This window comes from Bubalus bubalis, chromosome 18, assembly GCF_019923935.1.
Source record: "Bubalus bubalis isolate 160015118507 breed Murrah chromosome 18, NDDB_SH_1, whole genome shotgun sequence".
NCBI classification, from domain to species: Eukaryota; Metazoa; Chordata; class Mammalia; order Artiodactyla; family Bovidae; genus Bubalus; species Bubalus bubalis.
Window position 1 is genome coordinate 48041819 of NC_059174.1, and position 17740 is coordinate 48059558.

Consider the following 17740-nt stretch of genomic DNA (forward strand, 5'->3'; position numbering starts at 1 on the left):
TTCTGCTCGAGTAGAGCGTATGCGCACGCGCTAACTGAGCCGGCTGGGAAGAAGTCACGCGGCAGCCGGAAAGCGTGGCAGCCGCCGCAAGACCCAAAGCACGATTCACCGCCCCCGGGGCTGGAGAGAAAATAATTACGTAGTTTCCGTTTCCACCAACTCTTCCTCTTCCGGTCCTCGAGGACGCTTTGCCGGCAGGGTCTTCGGCTATAAACCTGGTGTGGGAGGCGGCAGCAGTCATGGCGATGTTTGAGCAGATGAGAGCGAACGTGGGCAAGTTGCTCAAGGGGATCGACAGGTCTGAGCCCGGTCGGAGGGAGCATTTCTGTCCAAGAGGGGTGGAGGAGAGCGTTTTCTGGAGTCAGCAAGAGGTGGTCAGCATCCTGGGCTTGCCCAGGGGTGGGATTTTTCAGTCAATTTAGAGCAGTTGTTTAAGAAAACAGCATTGTATAGGCCTAAAGGCAGGAGGTGGCCTTGCCTGCCGCTCAGTCCGCTTTAATACCTTAAGGCCCCCTCTCTGCTTAACTTACCCTCTCTCAGCCCCTCAATTTTCTCTCTCTGCTCCTCAGTCTCCCTGAGCCTCTTAGTGCCTCTTTGTGTCTCCCCTTCCCCCCCTCATTTCATTCATCGAACACATGTTTACTAAAAGCTACACTGTGAATTCTGGGCAATGGTGCGGACCAGAGATAACCAAAGACAGCCACTGGCCATGCTTTCATGGAGTTTCTAGTTCAGACAAACTGGACTGTAGACAGTGATAGCCAGGAGTGGTCAAGGCCATGATGGGGGAAGCACAGGTAGATTGGTGGGGGCTGGGATGGGGAAAACTAGGCAGGAGAGGATGGGCTGGACCAGAGTGGGGTTTGGGTATGGGAGGAAGGGGTGGATATCAAAGATGTCCAGGAGGCCAGATATACAGGCCGCAAGGGCTGGTTGGCTGAGAGATTGAGGAGGCATTTTTCAGAAAAAAAACCCAGGGCTCTAAACCCAACCCAGGGTTTAGAGCTGGGGCTTAGGTCTGGGATATGGATAAGTTTCATCAGAGGTTATAGAGCTGATTCAATATATGAATAGAGCAAGTGGCCAGTGACAGAGGGAGGGAGGAAAGGAAGAGAAGGAGGAGCAGGCTACATTCCCCCCACTCCCACCCCATGGAGTGACTGGCCTCAGCTCTTGTCTCTGCTCACTCATCTTGTTTCTCCTCTAGGTACAACCCTGAGAACCTGGCCACCCTGGAGCGCTATGTGGAGACACAGGCCAAAGAAAATGCCTATGATCTGGAAGCCAACCTGGCTGTCCTGAAACTGTGAGTGTCTGCCTCCATTCCCACCCTGTTCCCATAGTCAGCAGCCTGCCACTCCCAGCACTGGATGGGGTGGGAGTGAGGGGTAAGCTGCAGGATGTGACTTCTCTCTCGTTTTTAAAAATTGGAGTATAGTTGACTTACAATGTTATATTAGTTTTATATGTACAACATAGTGTTTGAGTATTTTTATAGGTTATACTCCGTTTAGAGTTATTATATAATGGGGGTTATAGCTTCTGTGCTGTTCATTGTGACTTTGTATCTTACTTATTTCATATATATTTTGTATCTCTTAATCCCCTTCCATTATCTTGCCTCTCCCCCACCCCATTCCCATCTACAACCACTAGTTTGGTCTCTGTTTCTGTTTTGTTGCTTTCATTTTATTCTTTAGATTCTACATATAAGTGAAAACATGTGGTATTTGCCTTTCCCTGTCTGACTTAACTTCACTAAGCATAGTATTCTCCAGGTCCATCCATGTTGTTGCAAAAGGCTAATTTTCATTCTTTTTCCTTTTTTTTTTTAAATGGCTGAATGATATTCCATTGTGTGTCTGTGTTACATGTACCACATCTTCTTTATCCATTCATTTGTCAGTGGACACTTAGGTTGCTTCCAGATCTTGGCTACTGAAAATAATGCTCCTGTGAACACTGGGGTGCATGTATCATTTCAAATTAGTGTTTGTTTTCTTTATATATATATATATATACACACACACACACACACACACACATACCCAGGAGTGGAATTGCTGGATCACGTGGTAGTTCTAGTTTTAATTTTACGGGGACCCTCCCTACTGTTTTCCGTGGTGGCTGCACCAGTTGACATGACACTGCCAAGCGTTCTCTCCTCCACATCCTTGCCGGTGTTTTGTTATCTGTTGTCTCTGGTTGATAGCCATTTTGTCAGGTGTGTGATTCTGATTTGCATTTTCCTGATGTTTAGTGATGTTGAGCATCTTCTCATGTGCCTGTTGGCCATCTCTGTGTCTTCTTTGGAAAAAAAAAAAGTCTATTCAGAAGTTTCTGACAGGGTTTTGGGGGATTTTTGGTATTGAATTGTATGACCTCTTTATCTACTTTGGATAGAATGTGCAAGACTAAGGAGCCAGGAAGTAGGGGCAGGAGGAGGGATGGTTTTTGCAAACTTAGTTACAGGGGCTGCAGTCCAGCAGTTACGACTCCAGCCTTCCACTGCAGGGGACACGAGTTAGATCCCTGGTTGGGGAACTAAGATTCCACGTGCCTTGAGGTGCAACCAAAAAGTAAAAAAAATAATAAAAATCATAACAAGGTGCACATAACAGGCTGCTGCTGCTGTTGCTAAGTCGCTTCAGTCGTGTCCAACTCTGTGCAACCCCAGAGACAGCAGCCCACCAGGCTCCCCCGTCCCTGGGACTCTCCAGGCAAGAACACTGGAGCGGGTTGCCATTTCCTTCTCCAATGCATGAAAGTGAAAAGTGAAAGTGAAGTCACTCAGTCGTGTCCGACTCTTAGCGACCCCATGGACTGCAGCGCACCAGGCTTCTCCATCCATGGGATTTTCCAGGCAAGAGTACTGGAGTGGGGTGCCATTGCCTTCTCTGTAACAGGCTGCTGCTACTGCCAAGTCACTTCAGTCGTGTCCGACTCTGTGCGACCCCAGAGATGGCAGCCCACCAGGCTCCCCTGTCCTGGGATTCTCCAGGCAAGAACACTGGAGTAGGTTGCCATTTCCTTCTCCAGTGCATGAAAGTGAAAAGTGAAAGGGAAGTTACTCTGTCGTGTCCAACTCTTCGTGACCCCATGGACTGCAGCCTACCAGGCTCCTCCATCCATGGGAGTTCTCAGGCAGGAGTACTGGAGTGGGGTGCCATTGCCTTCTCCGTAACAGACTGCTGCAGAAAGCAAATCTATGGTTTAACGTGGCGTTATAAACACCTGTGTAATCAGCATCCCAATTGCAAATGGGTGTTGCTAGCAGCCCTGTCCTTTGCCCCGTGTGTTTTGTGCCAACCACCCTGACCCTGGTGACCACTCCTGTGCTCTCATGGCTGGCTTTGTGTGAATTTACCACACGCTTGCAGGCGTATGTACACACAAACACATCCTGATTCGCTTAGCTCAGATTTGCCTGCTTTGAACCGAACATAAGAGTAGCCATACGACTGGAGCTCTTCTGCGTCTGGCAGCTTGCACTCAGCCCTGGGTTGTGAGCGCCACGCTTTTCCTGTGTGGCTGCAGTTGGTTGTCATTGCTGTGTAGTGTTCCATGTGGAACCAGGTCCTAATTATCTGTGACCCTGTCGGTGGAGATTTGGTTTCTTCTTTCTAGATGCTTTATGGACACACCGTTATTGTTCCTTGTTTTAGTCACTAAGTCATGTCCAACTCTTTTTCAACCCCAAGAGCTGTAGCCTGCCAGGCTCCTCTTGTCCATGGGATTCTCCAGGCAAGAATACTGGAGTGGGTTGCCATTTCCTTCTCCAGGGGATCTTCATGACCCAGGGATTGAACCTGTGTCTCCTGCATTGGCGGGCAGGTTCTTTACCACCGAGCCGCCAGGGAAGCCCAACTACCAGCTTTGTAATGTTTAGAGCTTTCGTGACCTCGATTTTGCCATCTGTAAGATGGAGACAGTGTGTGTGTTGGTGAGGTCGTTAGCTTGTTAGTGGTGATAACCACTGCCTAGTGAGCACTCCCCGTGTGGTACCTACTGTGCTATAACCTTTGTATTAACTCACTTTGAGGCTATGTTTTGTTTGTGAGGTAGATACAGTTGGGTTTTTAAATTTGTTTTGGTTTTTTTGTGGCAGCACCACACTGACACGCAAGATCTTAGTTTCCTGAACCCCCCGCAGTGGAAGCACAGAGTCTTAACCATTGAACCACCAGGGAAGTCCCGATACAGTGGTTTATTCTCACCTCTTGCAAGAGAAGAAACTGATGCACAGAGCATTTATTATTTTTTAGAATCTTACTTCATTATTTATATTTTTGGCTCTGCTGGGTCTTCGATGCTGTGCAAGCACTTTCTCTGGTTGTGGGGGGCTTGTCTAGCTGAGCTGCACAGGCTTCTCATTGCCCTGGCTTCTCTCATTGTGGAGCACAGGCTCTAGGGCGCATGGGCTTTAGTAGTTGTGGTGCATGTGGGATCTTTCCAGACCAGGGAAGTCTACTTATTTTAAATGCTCCATGCCGGGGCTTCCCTGGTGGTCCTATGGTTAAGAATCTGCCTTGCAGTGCAGGGGGACACAGGTTCGATCCCAGGTACAGAAAGATCCCACATACCACAGGGCAGCTAAGCCTGTGTGCCACATCTACTGAGCCTGAGAGCTTTAGAGCCTGTGCTCTGCAACAAGAGAAGCCTGTCCATGGGGATTCTCCAGGCAAGAACACTGGAGTGGGTTGCCATGCCCTGCTCCAGGGGATCTTCCCAACCCAGAGATCGAACCCAGGTCCCCCGCATTGCAGGTGGATTCTTTACCATCTGAGCCACCAGGGAAGCCCAACAAGAGAAGCCAGCATACCGCAACTAGAGAGTGGCCCCTGCTTTCTGCAACTAGCGAAAGTCCACGCACAGCCACAAAGACCCAGCACAGCCAAAAATAAAGTTGTTGTTTTTTTAAAGTAGTCCAGGGCCACTCAGCGGTGAGGTTTAAATCCAGGCAATTGGCTCCAGAGGCTTGACCACTGCTACTTATGTACTCATTTGTGAATCACTTAACACTGTCTGCCTTACTGAGTGGTTGTGAGGATTAACTGTCTCCGTCTACAGAGCAGGAAAGTAAGGGTCAGGGAGCTTAAAGTCCCAGCCAGACAGTGGGGTGGTTGGTATCAGAGCGCAGACATGTCCAGCTCCCAGACTCCGGGCGGAAGCAGCGAGCAGCCTTCCTGGTACCTGGTGAGGCCCAGGGACAAGGAGATGGCACTGCTCCTGCATCTCTGTTTCCCTTCTCAGGTACCAGTTCAACCCGGCCTTCTTCCAGACCACGGTCACCGCCCAGATCCTGCTGAAGGCCCTCACCAACCTGCCCCACACCGACTTCACGCTGTGCAAGTGCATGATCGACCAGGCCCACGTATCCTTCCCGCTTCATGCTGGGACTGGGGGAAGAGGGGGAGTAAGGGAGACGGATTCACAGGGGCGTGCTCCTGAGTTCGGACACAGACACCGATTGCCTGCTCTGGTCTTGGCCCCGGGCTGGCCGCGGCTGGGGCAGTACCGTCACAGAGCTCACAGTCTAGCGGGGGAGACCTGTCCTCTCTGGAGTAGTCAGGACTTGCGGTGTGAGGGGCCAGAGGAGGCACCTGAACTTGCCTGGAAGCCAGGAAATCTTCCTGGAGGAGGGAGCAGATGCAAGATGAGGAATTAGGTGGTTCATAGGGAAGGGTGATCCAGGCAGAGGGGAGCGTGTGTGGGGAAAGAGGAAGAAAAGAGCTCAGTGCCGTGTTAAAGTCAGTAGAGGACGTCCGGCTTAGCCACAGAGTTGGTCAGACTCAAAGAGCACTGGGGAGCTGAAGAAGGCATTAAGGCTGCAGAGTGATGGGGGAGAAACATGCTTTAGAAAGATTCCCATGAGGCTTCCTAGCTGAGCAAAGACCACCAGGCCAAAGGTCGGAGCCATGAAGAGCTGGCTTGTCGGCTTCCCTTCATTCTTCATATCCCCAGGGACTGGCCAGTGTCTGTTTGGTACAGCGCTGTTCTCCAGTGAAGAGATGTTGAGTGAGATACCACTGAGCTGGCCTACTCATTGGCGGCTGGGCTGAGAAATGTCTTCCTCATTGAACCTGCTCTGCCAGGTGTGTCCACGGGGGTACCCACCTTCTGACAGACAGTCCACCTCCCCCAGAGGTCTGTTCTGGTGGCTTAAAAACCACATAGGATCCACTGTTCAAAGTACAGCAAAGTGTACCATGAAAAAACCAAGGCTTCCTCCCTCCTTGGCCCACGGCCACCCGCTCCCCTCCCTGAAGGCCACAGTTGGTTACAGTCCTCTGCCTTTCCACAGATAGCCTGCGGATACACAGGTGCAGGTGTGCACGTTTGTATACACCCGTTCCTCCCTACCCAGTGACGGGCTGTTACACACGTCTTTCTGCATCTTGCTTTTTTCATCTTACTAGAAGTGTGTCTCATCACATTTTCCACGTCAGTTCTGTAAGGGCTGACTCGATCTCAGTGTGTGAGGCGGCCCCTGTTGAGTTGTCCCCATCTCTGGATCCTTAGGTTCTTGCTCATGTTTGCCGTGACAGACAGGCTGTGGTGAGCAGGAGGTGGGCGGGGCGGTTGTGGGCGGGGCAGTCTTGGGCGCAGCAGCGGCCTCCTCTGTCTGGAAGGCCTTTTGCCCTTAACACCTCCCCCCAGCAAGAAGAACGGCCCATCCGGCAGATTTTGTACCTTGGAGACCTGCTGGAGACCTGCCACTTCCAAGCCTTCTGGGTAATTTCCCTGGGGCCCCGGGGTAGGGTGGTGACTGGGCCGTGCAGAAAAGACTGCTGGAAGTCAAAACCACGCACATTTATTGGCTTCCTCCACGGCAGTGGGCCCTGGTTTCAGAACTCTGCGTGTGGGATGGCATGGAATGGTCATCCCCATCTGGAGCCAGGACACTCTGGTCCTCTCCTCTGCTGACAAAGTTCAGGCTTTCTCTCTCTCTCTCTCACTCTCTCACACACACACAGGCACCTGTTCTTCCAGCAAAAGTCCTCTGTGCTCTAAATACTCTACCCCCACGGGACTTCCCTGGTGTCCAGTGTTTAAGATTCTGTTCTTTCACTGCAGTGGAACCCGAACCAGGAATGGGTTCAAACCCTGGCTGGGGAACTAAGATCCTGCATGCCATGGGACATGGCCACATAACAGTTGAATAAAGAGTAAATACTGTTCCCCCTTTCTTGTCCTAACTGGACCTGGTGTCCCAAGGGGGAGTCCACATGGCCTCCTAGCTCTCACCTCCACTCCCAGACCCATCTCCTCCCCCAGCCCCCCAGTCCTGAAGCTCCTATCTTATCATACCCCACCGCACTCCATGACTGCTCATTTTTCTGAAGAATGTAATTCACAGCTACTCTTTATTCTTAGATGCTTGAAAGGGCAGGTCTGTGATCCTTCCATCACCCTGACTTCTTAGTTTCCAGATTTCTTGTTCTCCCTGGGCCCTGAGCCCCTCACTCCCTCCCCTCACATCCAAGATGAGACCAGTTCTCAGCACATTGAATCCCTAAGAAGTTTAAAAAAAAAAAAGAAAGAAACAACAAATATGATACTAGTATTTGAATTGTGCCTTCATGAAATCTGACGTCATTAGTCTGGGTGTGGTCTAGGCTTAGTGATTTTAAGCAATTATCCCTGGTGATTTTGCTACCCGGGTAAGTCCGGGAGTTACTGACCTGTACTTGTCTTCATCAGCAATTGCCTCATCTGCCCGTGAAGGTCAAACATTTCCAGCCTCTGACCACTTCCTCCTTGCCCCTCGCTTCCCAGCTCGCCCCCATGAGGCCTCCGACCCGACATTCTTGGGCCTGATCGGCAGCCCCAGTCCTCTGTTCTGCTTCCTCCACAAACCGTGCGCTCCTCACCTGGGGCTGCGGGGCTGCAGGAGGCTGGAGAGGAGATGTCAGTGCCCACCCACAGCCGGTCCGTGCTTCCCTCCCTGTGTTCCTGGATGGCTCTCCGCAGCTCCTCACCACCGCCTTTCTCCTCACCTCAGCCTATGACCTGGCTTCTCATTTCATGTGAAAATAGAAGTGGCCAAAGCAGAACTTCCCAACCATGACCCAACATCTCCTGGCAGCTCACCAAGCCCTGTTCTGCTCTAGTGGGTGACCCGTCCCTCCTCCTCCAGTGCCCTGACCCCCTGCCCTCTCACCCACTCAGTGGCGTCACACCAGCCATTCTCCCCACTCTGCAAACTTGACCTTCCCACACTATTTCCATCCCCATGCAGCACGTCCACACTGCAGTGGGTTCTAACATAAAAAAGAACTCCCCCTGCACCTCCACACTCCCCACCAGCTCTGCCACTGCCCCCTCCCTCCGCTCCCCTTCCAGCCTTGCTCCTGGCTGGGACCCCAGCTGTCCCAGTCTGCCCGGGGCTTTCCCAGTTTTAAAGCACAAAGTCTCACATCCCAGGCAAATCAGGGCTGTGGGTCAGCCCACCCCAGGACAGGTTGCCTATGTTCAGCCTCATCTTATCCTTCTGCTCACATGAACCCATGCCATTCAGGCTTTTGTGGCCAGCCCTCTGACGCCTGACTCAGGCACAGGCCACTGAAGTGCTCTTGTTGAGACCCACAGCGACACCCCCATTGCTAGATCCTGTGGGAAGTTCTCAGGCCCCGGCTCACCTGCCCGGCCAGTGTCTCTTGGCTTCCACGACAGCTGCTCTCCCACATTCCTCCTGCTGAGCTGGCCGCTCCCTCTCGTGGTCCTAGTGAGTTCCTCGGCTCCCTCCCTGATGTTGGGGGAGCCCTTGCTGGGAGGGTGACATTTGAGCAGAGGCCTCGAGGAGGTGGGAGTGCTAGCCATGGGGGAAGAGAGTTCCAGACCCCGAAACAGCCAGTGCTGAGACCTTGAGGTGGGCGGATGTCTGGCAAGTCTGAGGGGCAGCGAGAAGCCCCTGTGGTTGGAGTGAGGCGGTAAGTGGGAGGAGGTGACGGGTAGTTCCCAGGGGGTTGGGGAGGGTGGGCTCATGGGCCATGGTAGGGCTGTTGCCCTTTTCTCTGAATTAGGTGAGATCCGAGAAGAGGTGGTTGAGTGCAGGTACCTCATCTGTCTCCTCTTGTGTCATTTCATGGGAAAATAGAAGCGGCCAAAGCTGAATTTCCCGCCCCCGGCCAGTGCTGAGGGCTTGAGGTGGCTGAGTGTCGGGCATGTCTGAGGGGCAGTGAGGAGCCCCTGTGGTTGGAGTGAGGGGGTGAGTGGGAGGAGGTGATGGGCAGATCCAGGGGAGCCTGCTAGGTGCAAACCCCACTCTGTGATTTTGGGCAAATCTCTTGGCTGCTCTGAGCCTTGGTTTCCCCATCTCTAAAATAGGAGAAAAACCAGCATTGTTACATCATAAGGTTGCATACCGAAGAAGGGCGGACCTGTGGGGTGAATGCTGGAGTGTTCGCTTCTCTTATTTTATTATCGGGGTTAATTTTCTTGGCATTATTTATAACTTTTTTCTTTGGCCACATGGCTTGTGATCTTAGTTCCCTGACCAGGGATTGAATCCAGGCCCTTGGCAATGAAAGTGCCGAGTCCTAACCACTGGACTGCCGAGGGGTCCCCTTGACGTTACTGATAATTAACATTATTGTGAACATCGTCTTTCCCCTCACAGCAAGCCCTGGATGAAAACATGGACCTCCTGGAAGGTATAACCGGCTTTGAAGACTCTGTCCGAAAATGTAAGTTCCTCTCTGAGCTTGGGCTCCCTGAGGGGAGGGAGTGGCAGCAGGTTCTGAGAGTGGCCCTTCGTCTTTGTCCCTCATTTCTGCAGTTATCTGCCATGTCGTGGGCATCACGTATCAACACATCGATCGCTGGCTGCTGGCTGAGATGCTCGGGGATCTGACAGGTAAGGCCTTCTCTGGGTCCCTAGTGCCATCTAGGAGGTCAGAGTGAGCAGGGCAGTGGGCCTCAGCCAGCTCCTCAAATGGGCCCACTCCTGCCTTACCAGGTCATTATTAAAGGCCCAGTCCAGAGAGGAAATAAGGAATTAATATAACACCTCCCTTGCCTTTTCAGACATCCTACAGCATTCATTCATTATTCTGCACAAATTAGTTGAATGCCCACTCTGCACTGTTCAAGGCCCTGGGGACACGGCGGTGAACAGCACAGAATGGCTTAGATTCATTCTCATGGAGGTAGCAAAACATGACAAATGAAGCTGTTCATGTCTAGTGGGATTCATGCATGACAGCCCCTGGAGAGGGCCGGGAGGGTGGGGAGTGAGGGAGCAGGAGGCACCTGGAGGTGGAGGCGGGCAGCCTGAGGGCAGAGTGAATGTGAGGATGCAGTGCTCAGAGAGCAGCCAGGAAGCCCTTGGCCGGGGCTGGGTGAGCCAGGGGGCAGAGCCAGGGCAGAGAGGTGGTGTGGGGAGGGGTTTCAGGCACTGAAGGGCCTCCTGCCTGAGGACTTTGTCCTTTATCCTGAGTGAGATGGAGCCACTGGAGGGTCTGAGCAGAGGAAAACATGATTAGATTTATATATCTAAAGATCCCTCTAAAAAGAAAAAAAAAAAGTATGTGTATTTGCTCATTTTTCAAAAAGAAATACAGAAGGGAAAAATTTTTAAACAAGGAAAATGGTTACTTCTTGGGAGCTGAGGGTGAGAACAGGGAGGAGAGTTGGGGGATTGGGGGTGAGATTTCTCTGAGCACCTTCTTGGATAGTTTTGCCTTTTAAGCCAGATGAAACATTGTTTGTTTTCAGTGAAAGCTAACTTTTTCTGGACACTTTGTGTCGGGCACTATACTAAGTGCTTTACATCGTGTGGATATTTTATGTGTTTAAAAGTGAAATTAAATCAGAAAGGGATGAAACAGCCCTTAGAGTTGAACGTAAAGAGAAACAGATGAATCTGTATCAAATTGATAGTAGTCACACAGAAAAGAATTATTTCAAGTTATAGAACACTTCCCTGGCCAGAAAATATCTTATTTTTTTTTTTTTGGTGTTGTTCACTCGCTAAGTCCTGTCTGGCTCTTTGAGACCCCATGGACTGCAGCATGCCAGGCTCCCCTGTTCTTCATTGTCTCCTGGAGTTTGCTCAAACTCACATCCACTGAATCAGTGATGCTAGCTAACCATCTCATCCTCTGCCGCCCCCTTTCTAAAGGCAAGAAAGAGCTGCAAAGAAATTCTTAAACGTGGTGCCATAAGCTTACTGTTCTTGGAAATGATGAAATCATCATTTTGAAGCCATTTCAATGTAGATTGGGGGGAAAGCAGAGAAGTAAGTGCTCTGCTGTTTTTAGGAGCTGAGCTTTTACCCTGGGAGACATGAGAGATGAATAGAAAATGAAACTCAGAAGCCCTGTAGTGGGAAGGATGAGAAAGCTAAAGGGCTCCCCCTGGCGGCTGTTTGGAGAATGAACTGTAGGAGCCCCAGGCTGGCGCCCGAGGCCTGATCTGCCCAAGGCAGGCAAGGAGGACACCCTGAGCGCCCCCCATCCCCAGTACTGTGGGATCCCTGTGCAAAGCCCCTGCACTGCTGTGTCCTCTGCAGACAGCCAGCTAAAGATGTGGATGAGCAAGTACGGCTGGAGCGCCGACGAGTCGGGCCAGATCTTCATCTGCAGCCAGGAGGAGAGCATTAAGCCCAAGAACATTGTGGAGAAGATTGACTTTGACAGTGAGTAGTGGCCCGAGCCTCAGGCTGTGGGGCTGAGGAGGGGCCTTCTAAGAGAGCAGGGCTGGGTCCCCAAGGATTCAGGTAGATAAGTTCTGACTCAGGGCCAAGAAATGTGTATCTGCCACATTCCCCTGATCGCTTGTGTCCCAGGCAGGCTGCCTTCCCCAGGGAGAATGGGCGGAGGGTCCTGGTGTCCTTCCCTGGAATTCTGGGCACCGGATCCTGCCCTGAAATGCTCAGTAAGACTTCCCAGGGCCTGGAGGGACCCGGCAGGGTGTCCCCACACCCTCACTGGCCCCAGGGCCTCGGCCCTGGCATCTGTTAAAACGCAGCAGAATACCTACCAGGAAGTGCAGGCTCTGCGGCCAGGGCAGCTGGGTGGGATCCGGGTTCTTTATTCATCTGTAACTTCGGGCAGGCGACCTTACATCTCTGCCTCCAGTTTCTCATCTAGAAAGCGGGGGGTGACAGCCCAATAATTAGGACTAACTCCATATAGTTCTTTATACTTTTTATTATTAAAGTCATTGGTCCTCAGGTCAACCCCATAAGGCAGGTACCAGTACTGTAAGTAACTGAATAATACCGCAGTGCCCACCCCCTGGAGGTATGAGTGTGAAGTGAGACACTGCGTGTGCAACACTTAGCAAAGAACCAGTCCTGCAGTTCACTAAACGTTACCCTCGTTGCCACCATCACATTCACACACACTCCACTGGCTGCTCAGCTGGAGCGAACCTGCTGTCTCACCTTCCCACTGCGCAGGCGTCCTGGAGTAAGAGAGAACTGGGGCGGGGACGGGCTGCTTCCTTTAGGCCCTCCCTGCCCTCTTAAGTGTGGTTCTGGTGTGTTAAAGATAAGGACTGGTATGCTGTGGCCTCTGAGTACAAAATGACTACATTGCTATTTAATTGAGGAACAAGATTGAGCAGGCAGTCATCTCCACACCTGGGGCTGCGGACCTTCAGTCTAAATGAGATGTGCCCACCGAGTTGGGGTTCTATGTGAGAATTCCTTGGAGCAAAGGGTTCTGCGGATGAGATGCAAGTCCAGCGCTCAGAGCATCTCGCAAATTGTTGCTTAGTCGCTTCAGTCTTGTCCCGACTTTTGTGACCCAATGGACTGTAGCCTGCCAGGCTTTTCTGTCGTGGGGTTTCCCAGACAAGAATACTGGAGTGGGTTGCTATTTCCCTTTCCAGGGGATCTTCCCTACCCAGGGATCGAACCTTTGTCTCCTGCATTGGCAGATGGTGGATTCTTGACCACTGATCCACCAGGGAAGCCCATCTCGCAAATAGTCCCATAGTAAATGCTATCAGGATGGTGATGAAGATAGCAAATCATACTTTTAAAATCCAGGCATTGGGACTTCCCTGGTGTTCCAGTGGTTAAGACTGCCTTCCCATGCAGGGGTTTGCGGGTTTGATCCCTGATTGAGGAGCTAAGATCCCGCAGGTGTCATGGCCAAAAAACCAAAAAGCATAAAAGAAAAGAGAAGCAATATTATAATACGATTCAATAATGACTTTAAAAAAAGAAATAAAGGCATTGTTCTAAGCCCTGTTGTTTAAGTCTACAAGGCCCCTAAACAGTTGTGGGCACTGCGGCTGGTGGTTGGAGGTTCATCTTGTATCTTTCCCACATTGACCCTGGCCTTCCCTTTTCTTCTCAACAGGTGTGTCCAGCATCATGGCCTCCTCCCAGTAACTTTGCAGTCGTTTAATAAAGATGTGTTGACTTCTTAGCCTGTTGTCTGCCCTTTGACTTCCTGCCTCTGCCCCTCCCCGACCAGCGTCAGGGTCTTGCATCACCGGGTGCTGGGGCCACCTCTGATCTGTCTGCCCACCCCCACCCCTCAACCCAGCAGCAGAGCTTCTGTCTCCCCGGACCTGCTCCTCTGTGCAGACCCAGCGCTGACCTTCACCGCCCCCTTCCTGACCCGTCAGATCACAGGTGGAGGTCCTGCAGCCATGAGTCAGCACGGAGGGTATGAATGGGTTGTGGCTGAGTCAGCAAGGTGTGAGTAAGAGCTAGGAGCCCAGCCCTGCACCTGGGGCTAGCCAGGGCTCTCCTGTCCTTCCGAAAACCTATTTGAACAGGTGCGGCCCCTGGGTTCCTGGAGAGGGAGGAGCAGCACCTTTACCCTTGGGCCTCACAAGCAGCCCTAGGGCAGTGGCCGGAAGGGTGAGTGGGGGAGGATTCTGGTTGCTTGCTCAACCTGTGAAAGTAGTAGTCTCTCAGTCCTGTCCTTATGCGACCCCATGGACTGTAGCCCACCAGGCTCCTCTGTCCATGGAATTCTCCAGGCAAGAGTTACTGGAGTGGGCTGCCATTTCCTTCTCCAGGGGATCTTCCCCTCCCAGGGATTGAACCTGGGAATCCCTTGTCAGAATCATAAGGATTCCATGGGCTCTGGCCAGTGACATTTTCAGATCAAGACCTAGCCTGTTCTTGGCACTGAGCCAACCAGAGTCACTTCCTTTCAGAGTCAGGAGAGTTTGTTCCCCCACCCCCTCGGCCCCACATTGGGAACTAGTCCCCAACATTCTTTTTGGTGAGACTTTTAAAGAAAGTTGGGATTTGCAGCCAGGCCATTCTGCCCCTATCCTCAAGTCTTAGCCTTGGGTTGGTTATTCAAATTTGGTAAGGTATTCCACACATTCTGATGGAGTGACTGGTTGAGCTTTCACCTCTGAGCCTGTTGTCTGCAGGAAGGAGTGGGCACAACAGTGACTGCCTCTTAGGGAAAAGGAGAGGAAATCAGATGCTGCAATAGATGCATATCCTGCCCTGAGGGAGTGCCTCACTCTCATGCCCTTGAGTGTGGACTCTGCTTACAGAAAGGGCAGTGAAGAGCTGCCAGCCCTCCCTGCTGGCTGGCACTCACACCCGTCATTCTCTAAGCCAGGGCAGGACAGGATACCCTTTACGCAGAGATCCAGACCTGAGCAGGAGCCAGGAACGAGGGCGTGCCGGAATCCGGGGACAAAGGGTGCTATTGCAGCTCAGGACTTGGGAGCCAGCTCTATGGGTTGGGGGGAAGGAGGGGACACTGGATGCTGTCCCCCACCCATTTAGTCCATCAGCAGAAGAGCACCCACTCTGGGTGGGCATGCTCCCACTCCCCGACTTGGCAAGTGCCCCTGTGTAGGATACAAGCTGGTCACGGCCATTCCGCAAAGGGAGAGGAAACGACCTTTAAGTGTTTTGGAAGCCATGGCTTTTCCTGCTTTGACAACCTGCTTCTGTTCTAGGAAGATCACCCTTTGAGCAGCTAAGAGGCCTGGGTCTGCAGAAAGACTGAGTTTAGACACCAGCGCAGTGGCTTTTGGGTGTGTTAAGAAGGAGAGTACCTCTTCAGCCGTTGCACTCAGGGCTTTGAGATCATCGGCATGTCACCTGTCGTGGTGACTTGGGCTTTGATCTGCTGGTACAGCTGCTTCCACAGTCACCTCTAGCATCCCAGGACCTTCTCATGTCCCCACCCTGAGAGGTCACAGCCATCTCTCCTTTCTTTCTTCTAAGTAGGGTTAATAACGGGATAGAGTGTTATTTTTAATTCAAAATTTACTGTCTATTGTTTATTTTTGGCCATATGGCTTGCAGAATTAAGACACCTGTGGGGTCTTAGCTCCCTGGCCTGGGACTGAACCTAGGGCCACAGCCATGAAAGCGCCAAGTCCTAACCACTGGACTGCCAGGAAATTCCCAATAATGGGATATAGCATTTAATACGGAGAAGGCAATGGTACCCCACTCCAGTACTCTTGCCTGGAAAATCCCATGGACGGAGGAGCCTGGTGGGCTGCAGTCCATGGGGTCGCTGGGAGTCAGACACAACTGAGCAACTTCACTTTTCACTTTTCACTTTCATGCATTGGAAAAGGAAATGGAAACCCACTCCAGTGTTCTTGCCTGGAGAATCCCAGGGACGGGGGAGCCTGGTGGGCTGTCTGTCGTCTATGGGGTCTTACAGAGTCGGACACGACTGAAGCGACTTAGCAGCAGCAGCAACAGTAGCATTTAATAAGTTCTGACTGAAGTCACAAAAAAAGTCACAAGTTTTCCACCAAATGATGATGTGGAAATGGTGAACCTAACCCCAGGGCCCCCTGACCATACCCCTTCATGTAGGAATCACCCCCTGCCATCTGAGAGCCCCTGCCCACTGTCCCTCAACCCTCTGCAAACAGTAGCTATTATGAGTTCACTCTGCCTGGATGGCTTCTGGGAAGTGCCCTCAAAGCTGACAATTAAAGGGAGCCTTTCATTTAAACCCCACTGGCTGGGGACATCCTCTTCATCTCTGAGCCCTGTGTCTAGGGGTTTTCTCAGTGTCGACCGGGAGCAGGCAGGGAGGGGCAAAAGGTCCATTGTTGAAGAGGACTCTCCCTGCCCAGCAGGCCCAGCATGAGAGTCCTGGGCTTGTTCTCCAGGTCAGGCAGGAAGAGATGCCCGGCCCCAACCCAGCCTCGGCCCAGCCCTGCTTCGGAAATGGTCAGCACTGCCAGGCCTTTGGCCAGGTCATGGCCGTCCGTGGGAAAGTGGGCTGCCTCATCCTCTGGCTTCGCTTGTCCTTGGATCTCTCCCAGTGCCTTTGAGAGAAGATGAAAGAACCTGGGAGCTCCCGTACCTGGAGAAGTCGTGTCTTCTCATCCCCATTCCCCAGCAGGTGACTTTGACACAGTCCTTTTGTCCTGTGTCAGACCCTGCCTTTAGTCAAACCCTTACCTTCTTACTTTCCCTAACAACAGTTCCCCTCACGCCCGTCCCTGAATTCAATACAGTTCTTCATACTGTTGCTCAGGTCCATAACTTAGGAACCATCTTTTTTTTTTAAGAATTTATATTTATTTATCATTTTTAGCCGTGCTGGGTCTTCATTGCTGCGTGCAGGCTTTCTCTAGCTGCGGCGAGTGGGGCTACTCTCTCGTTGCGGTGCACAGGCTTCTCATCGTGGTGGTTTCTCATGGAGCACGGGCTCTAGGGCTGACGGGCTTCAGGAGTTGCGGCTTGTGGGCTCTAGAGCACTGCCTCAGTAGTTGCGGTGCACAGGCTTAGGTGCCCCACGGCATATGGGATCTTCCTGGACTAGAAATGGAACTGGTGTCCCCTGCATTGCAAGGCAGATTCTTACCCACTGGACCATCTGGGAAGCCCTAGGAGCCATTTTGAGTCTGGATTTTTTTTTTTTTTTTTCTTTTTCACCTCTGCATCCCACCCCCAACAAAGTCTAAAGTCGTAGAGGCTCCACTTTCTCATATCCCCCCACTGCCCTTCCTCCACAGCACTCTCCTCCTCTACCCTCCATCTCCCTGTCCAGCTTCATCCCGGCCACTGCAGCAGCCTCCTCTTGGAGCTCCCTGAGCACACTCCACCTTCTACAGTCTGTTCCCCTGGTGCGGCCAGAGGACCCAGGAGACCATTGAATCAGACCCCAGCCCTGCTTACAGTCTTCCTTAACTTCCCATTGTATTTAGAATAAAATTCACTATATGGCCCCACTGCACTTAGAATAAAATAAAAACTTCTTTTCAGGCAAATAATAATAATCAAATCATTATATGTCAATTATATATCAATAAAAAGACTCAAATTCCTCACCATGGTTTTAAGTCTATTCATTCATCTGGGGTTTATTAAGCTTCTATCTTTGATGTGAGTTCAATCCCTGGGTCAGGAAGTTCCCCTGGAGAAGGAAATGGCAACTCACTCTTGTATTCTTGCCTGGGAAATCCTATGGACAGAGGGTCACAGGAGTCTGACCCGACTTAGCAACTAAACAACAGACAATCTGTTTCACTGCCAGACACTGTTTCAGAGACTAGGAATATGACAAAACAAAGATTCCCACCATCGTGGGCTGACAGTCTTGAGAAAGAAACTAAATAAAGCAGTCATATTTGTATATTAGTGGTGATCAGTATTCTGGAAAAAATAAAGCTGGGAAGGTGTGGATGCTATTTATAAAAAAGTGGTCAGGGGAGGTCTCACTGAGGAGGTGGCATTTCCTCTAATCTTCAGGAGAGGAGGCTATGAGCCTTGGGGATCCAGTATCTGGGGAGAGTGTTCCAGGCAGTGGTAGCAAGGTATCACTAT

At 51.4% G+C, this 17740-nt stretch overlaps 1 protein-coding gene and 1 long non-coding RNA gene across 2 annotated transcripts; both read left to right on the top strand.

Moving 5' to 3' along the window:
• Positions 1 to 73: 73 nt before the first annotated feature.
• EIF3K (eukaryotic translation initiation factor 3 subunit K) lies at positions 74 to 13385 on the top strand. Its single transcript, XM_006068704.3, has 8 exons — positions 74 to 298; positions 1208 to 1306; positions 5254 to 5374; positions 6661 to 6735; positions 9623 to 9689; positions 9782 to 9859; positions 11516 to 11641; positions 13317 to 13385. Exons 1-8 carry the CDS (start codon positions 240 to 242, stop codon positions 13346 to 13348), a joined length of 657 nt encoding a protein of 218 aa, XP_006068766.1. The 5' UTR covers positions 74 to 239; the 3' UTR covers positions 13349 to 13385.
• Positions 13386 to 15630: 2245 nt separating this feature from the next.
• On the top strand, positions 15631 to 17184 carry LOC123330469. Its single transcript, XR_006546450.2, has 2 exons — positions 15631 to 16313; positions 16930 to 17184. It is a non-coding gene; the product is annotated as an uncharacterized LOC123330469 (long non-coding RNA).
• The last annotated feature ends 556 nt before the right edge of the window (positions 17185 to 17740 follow it).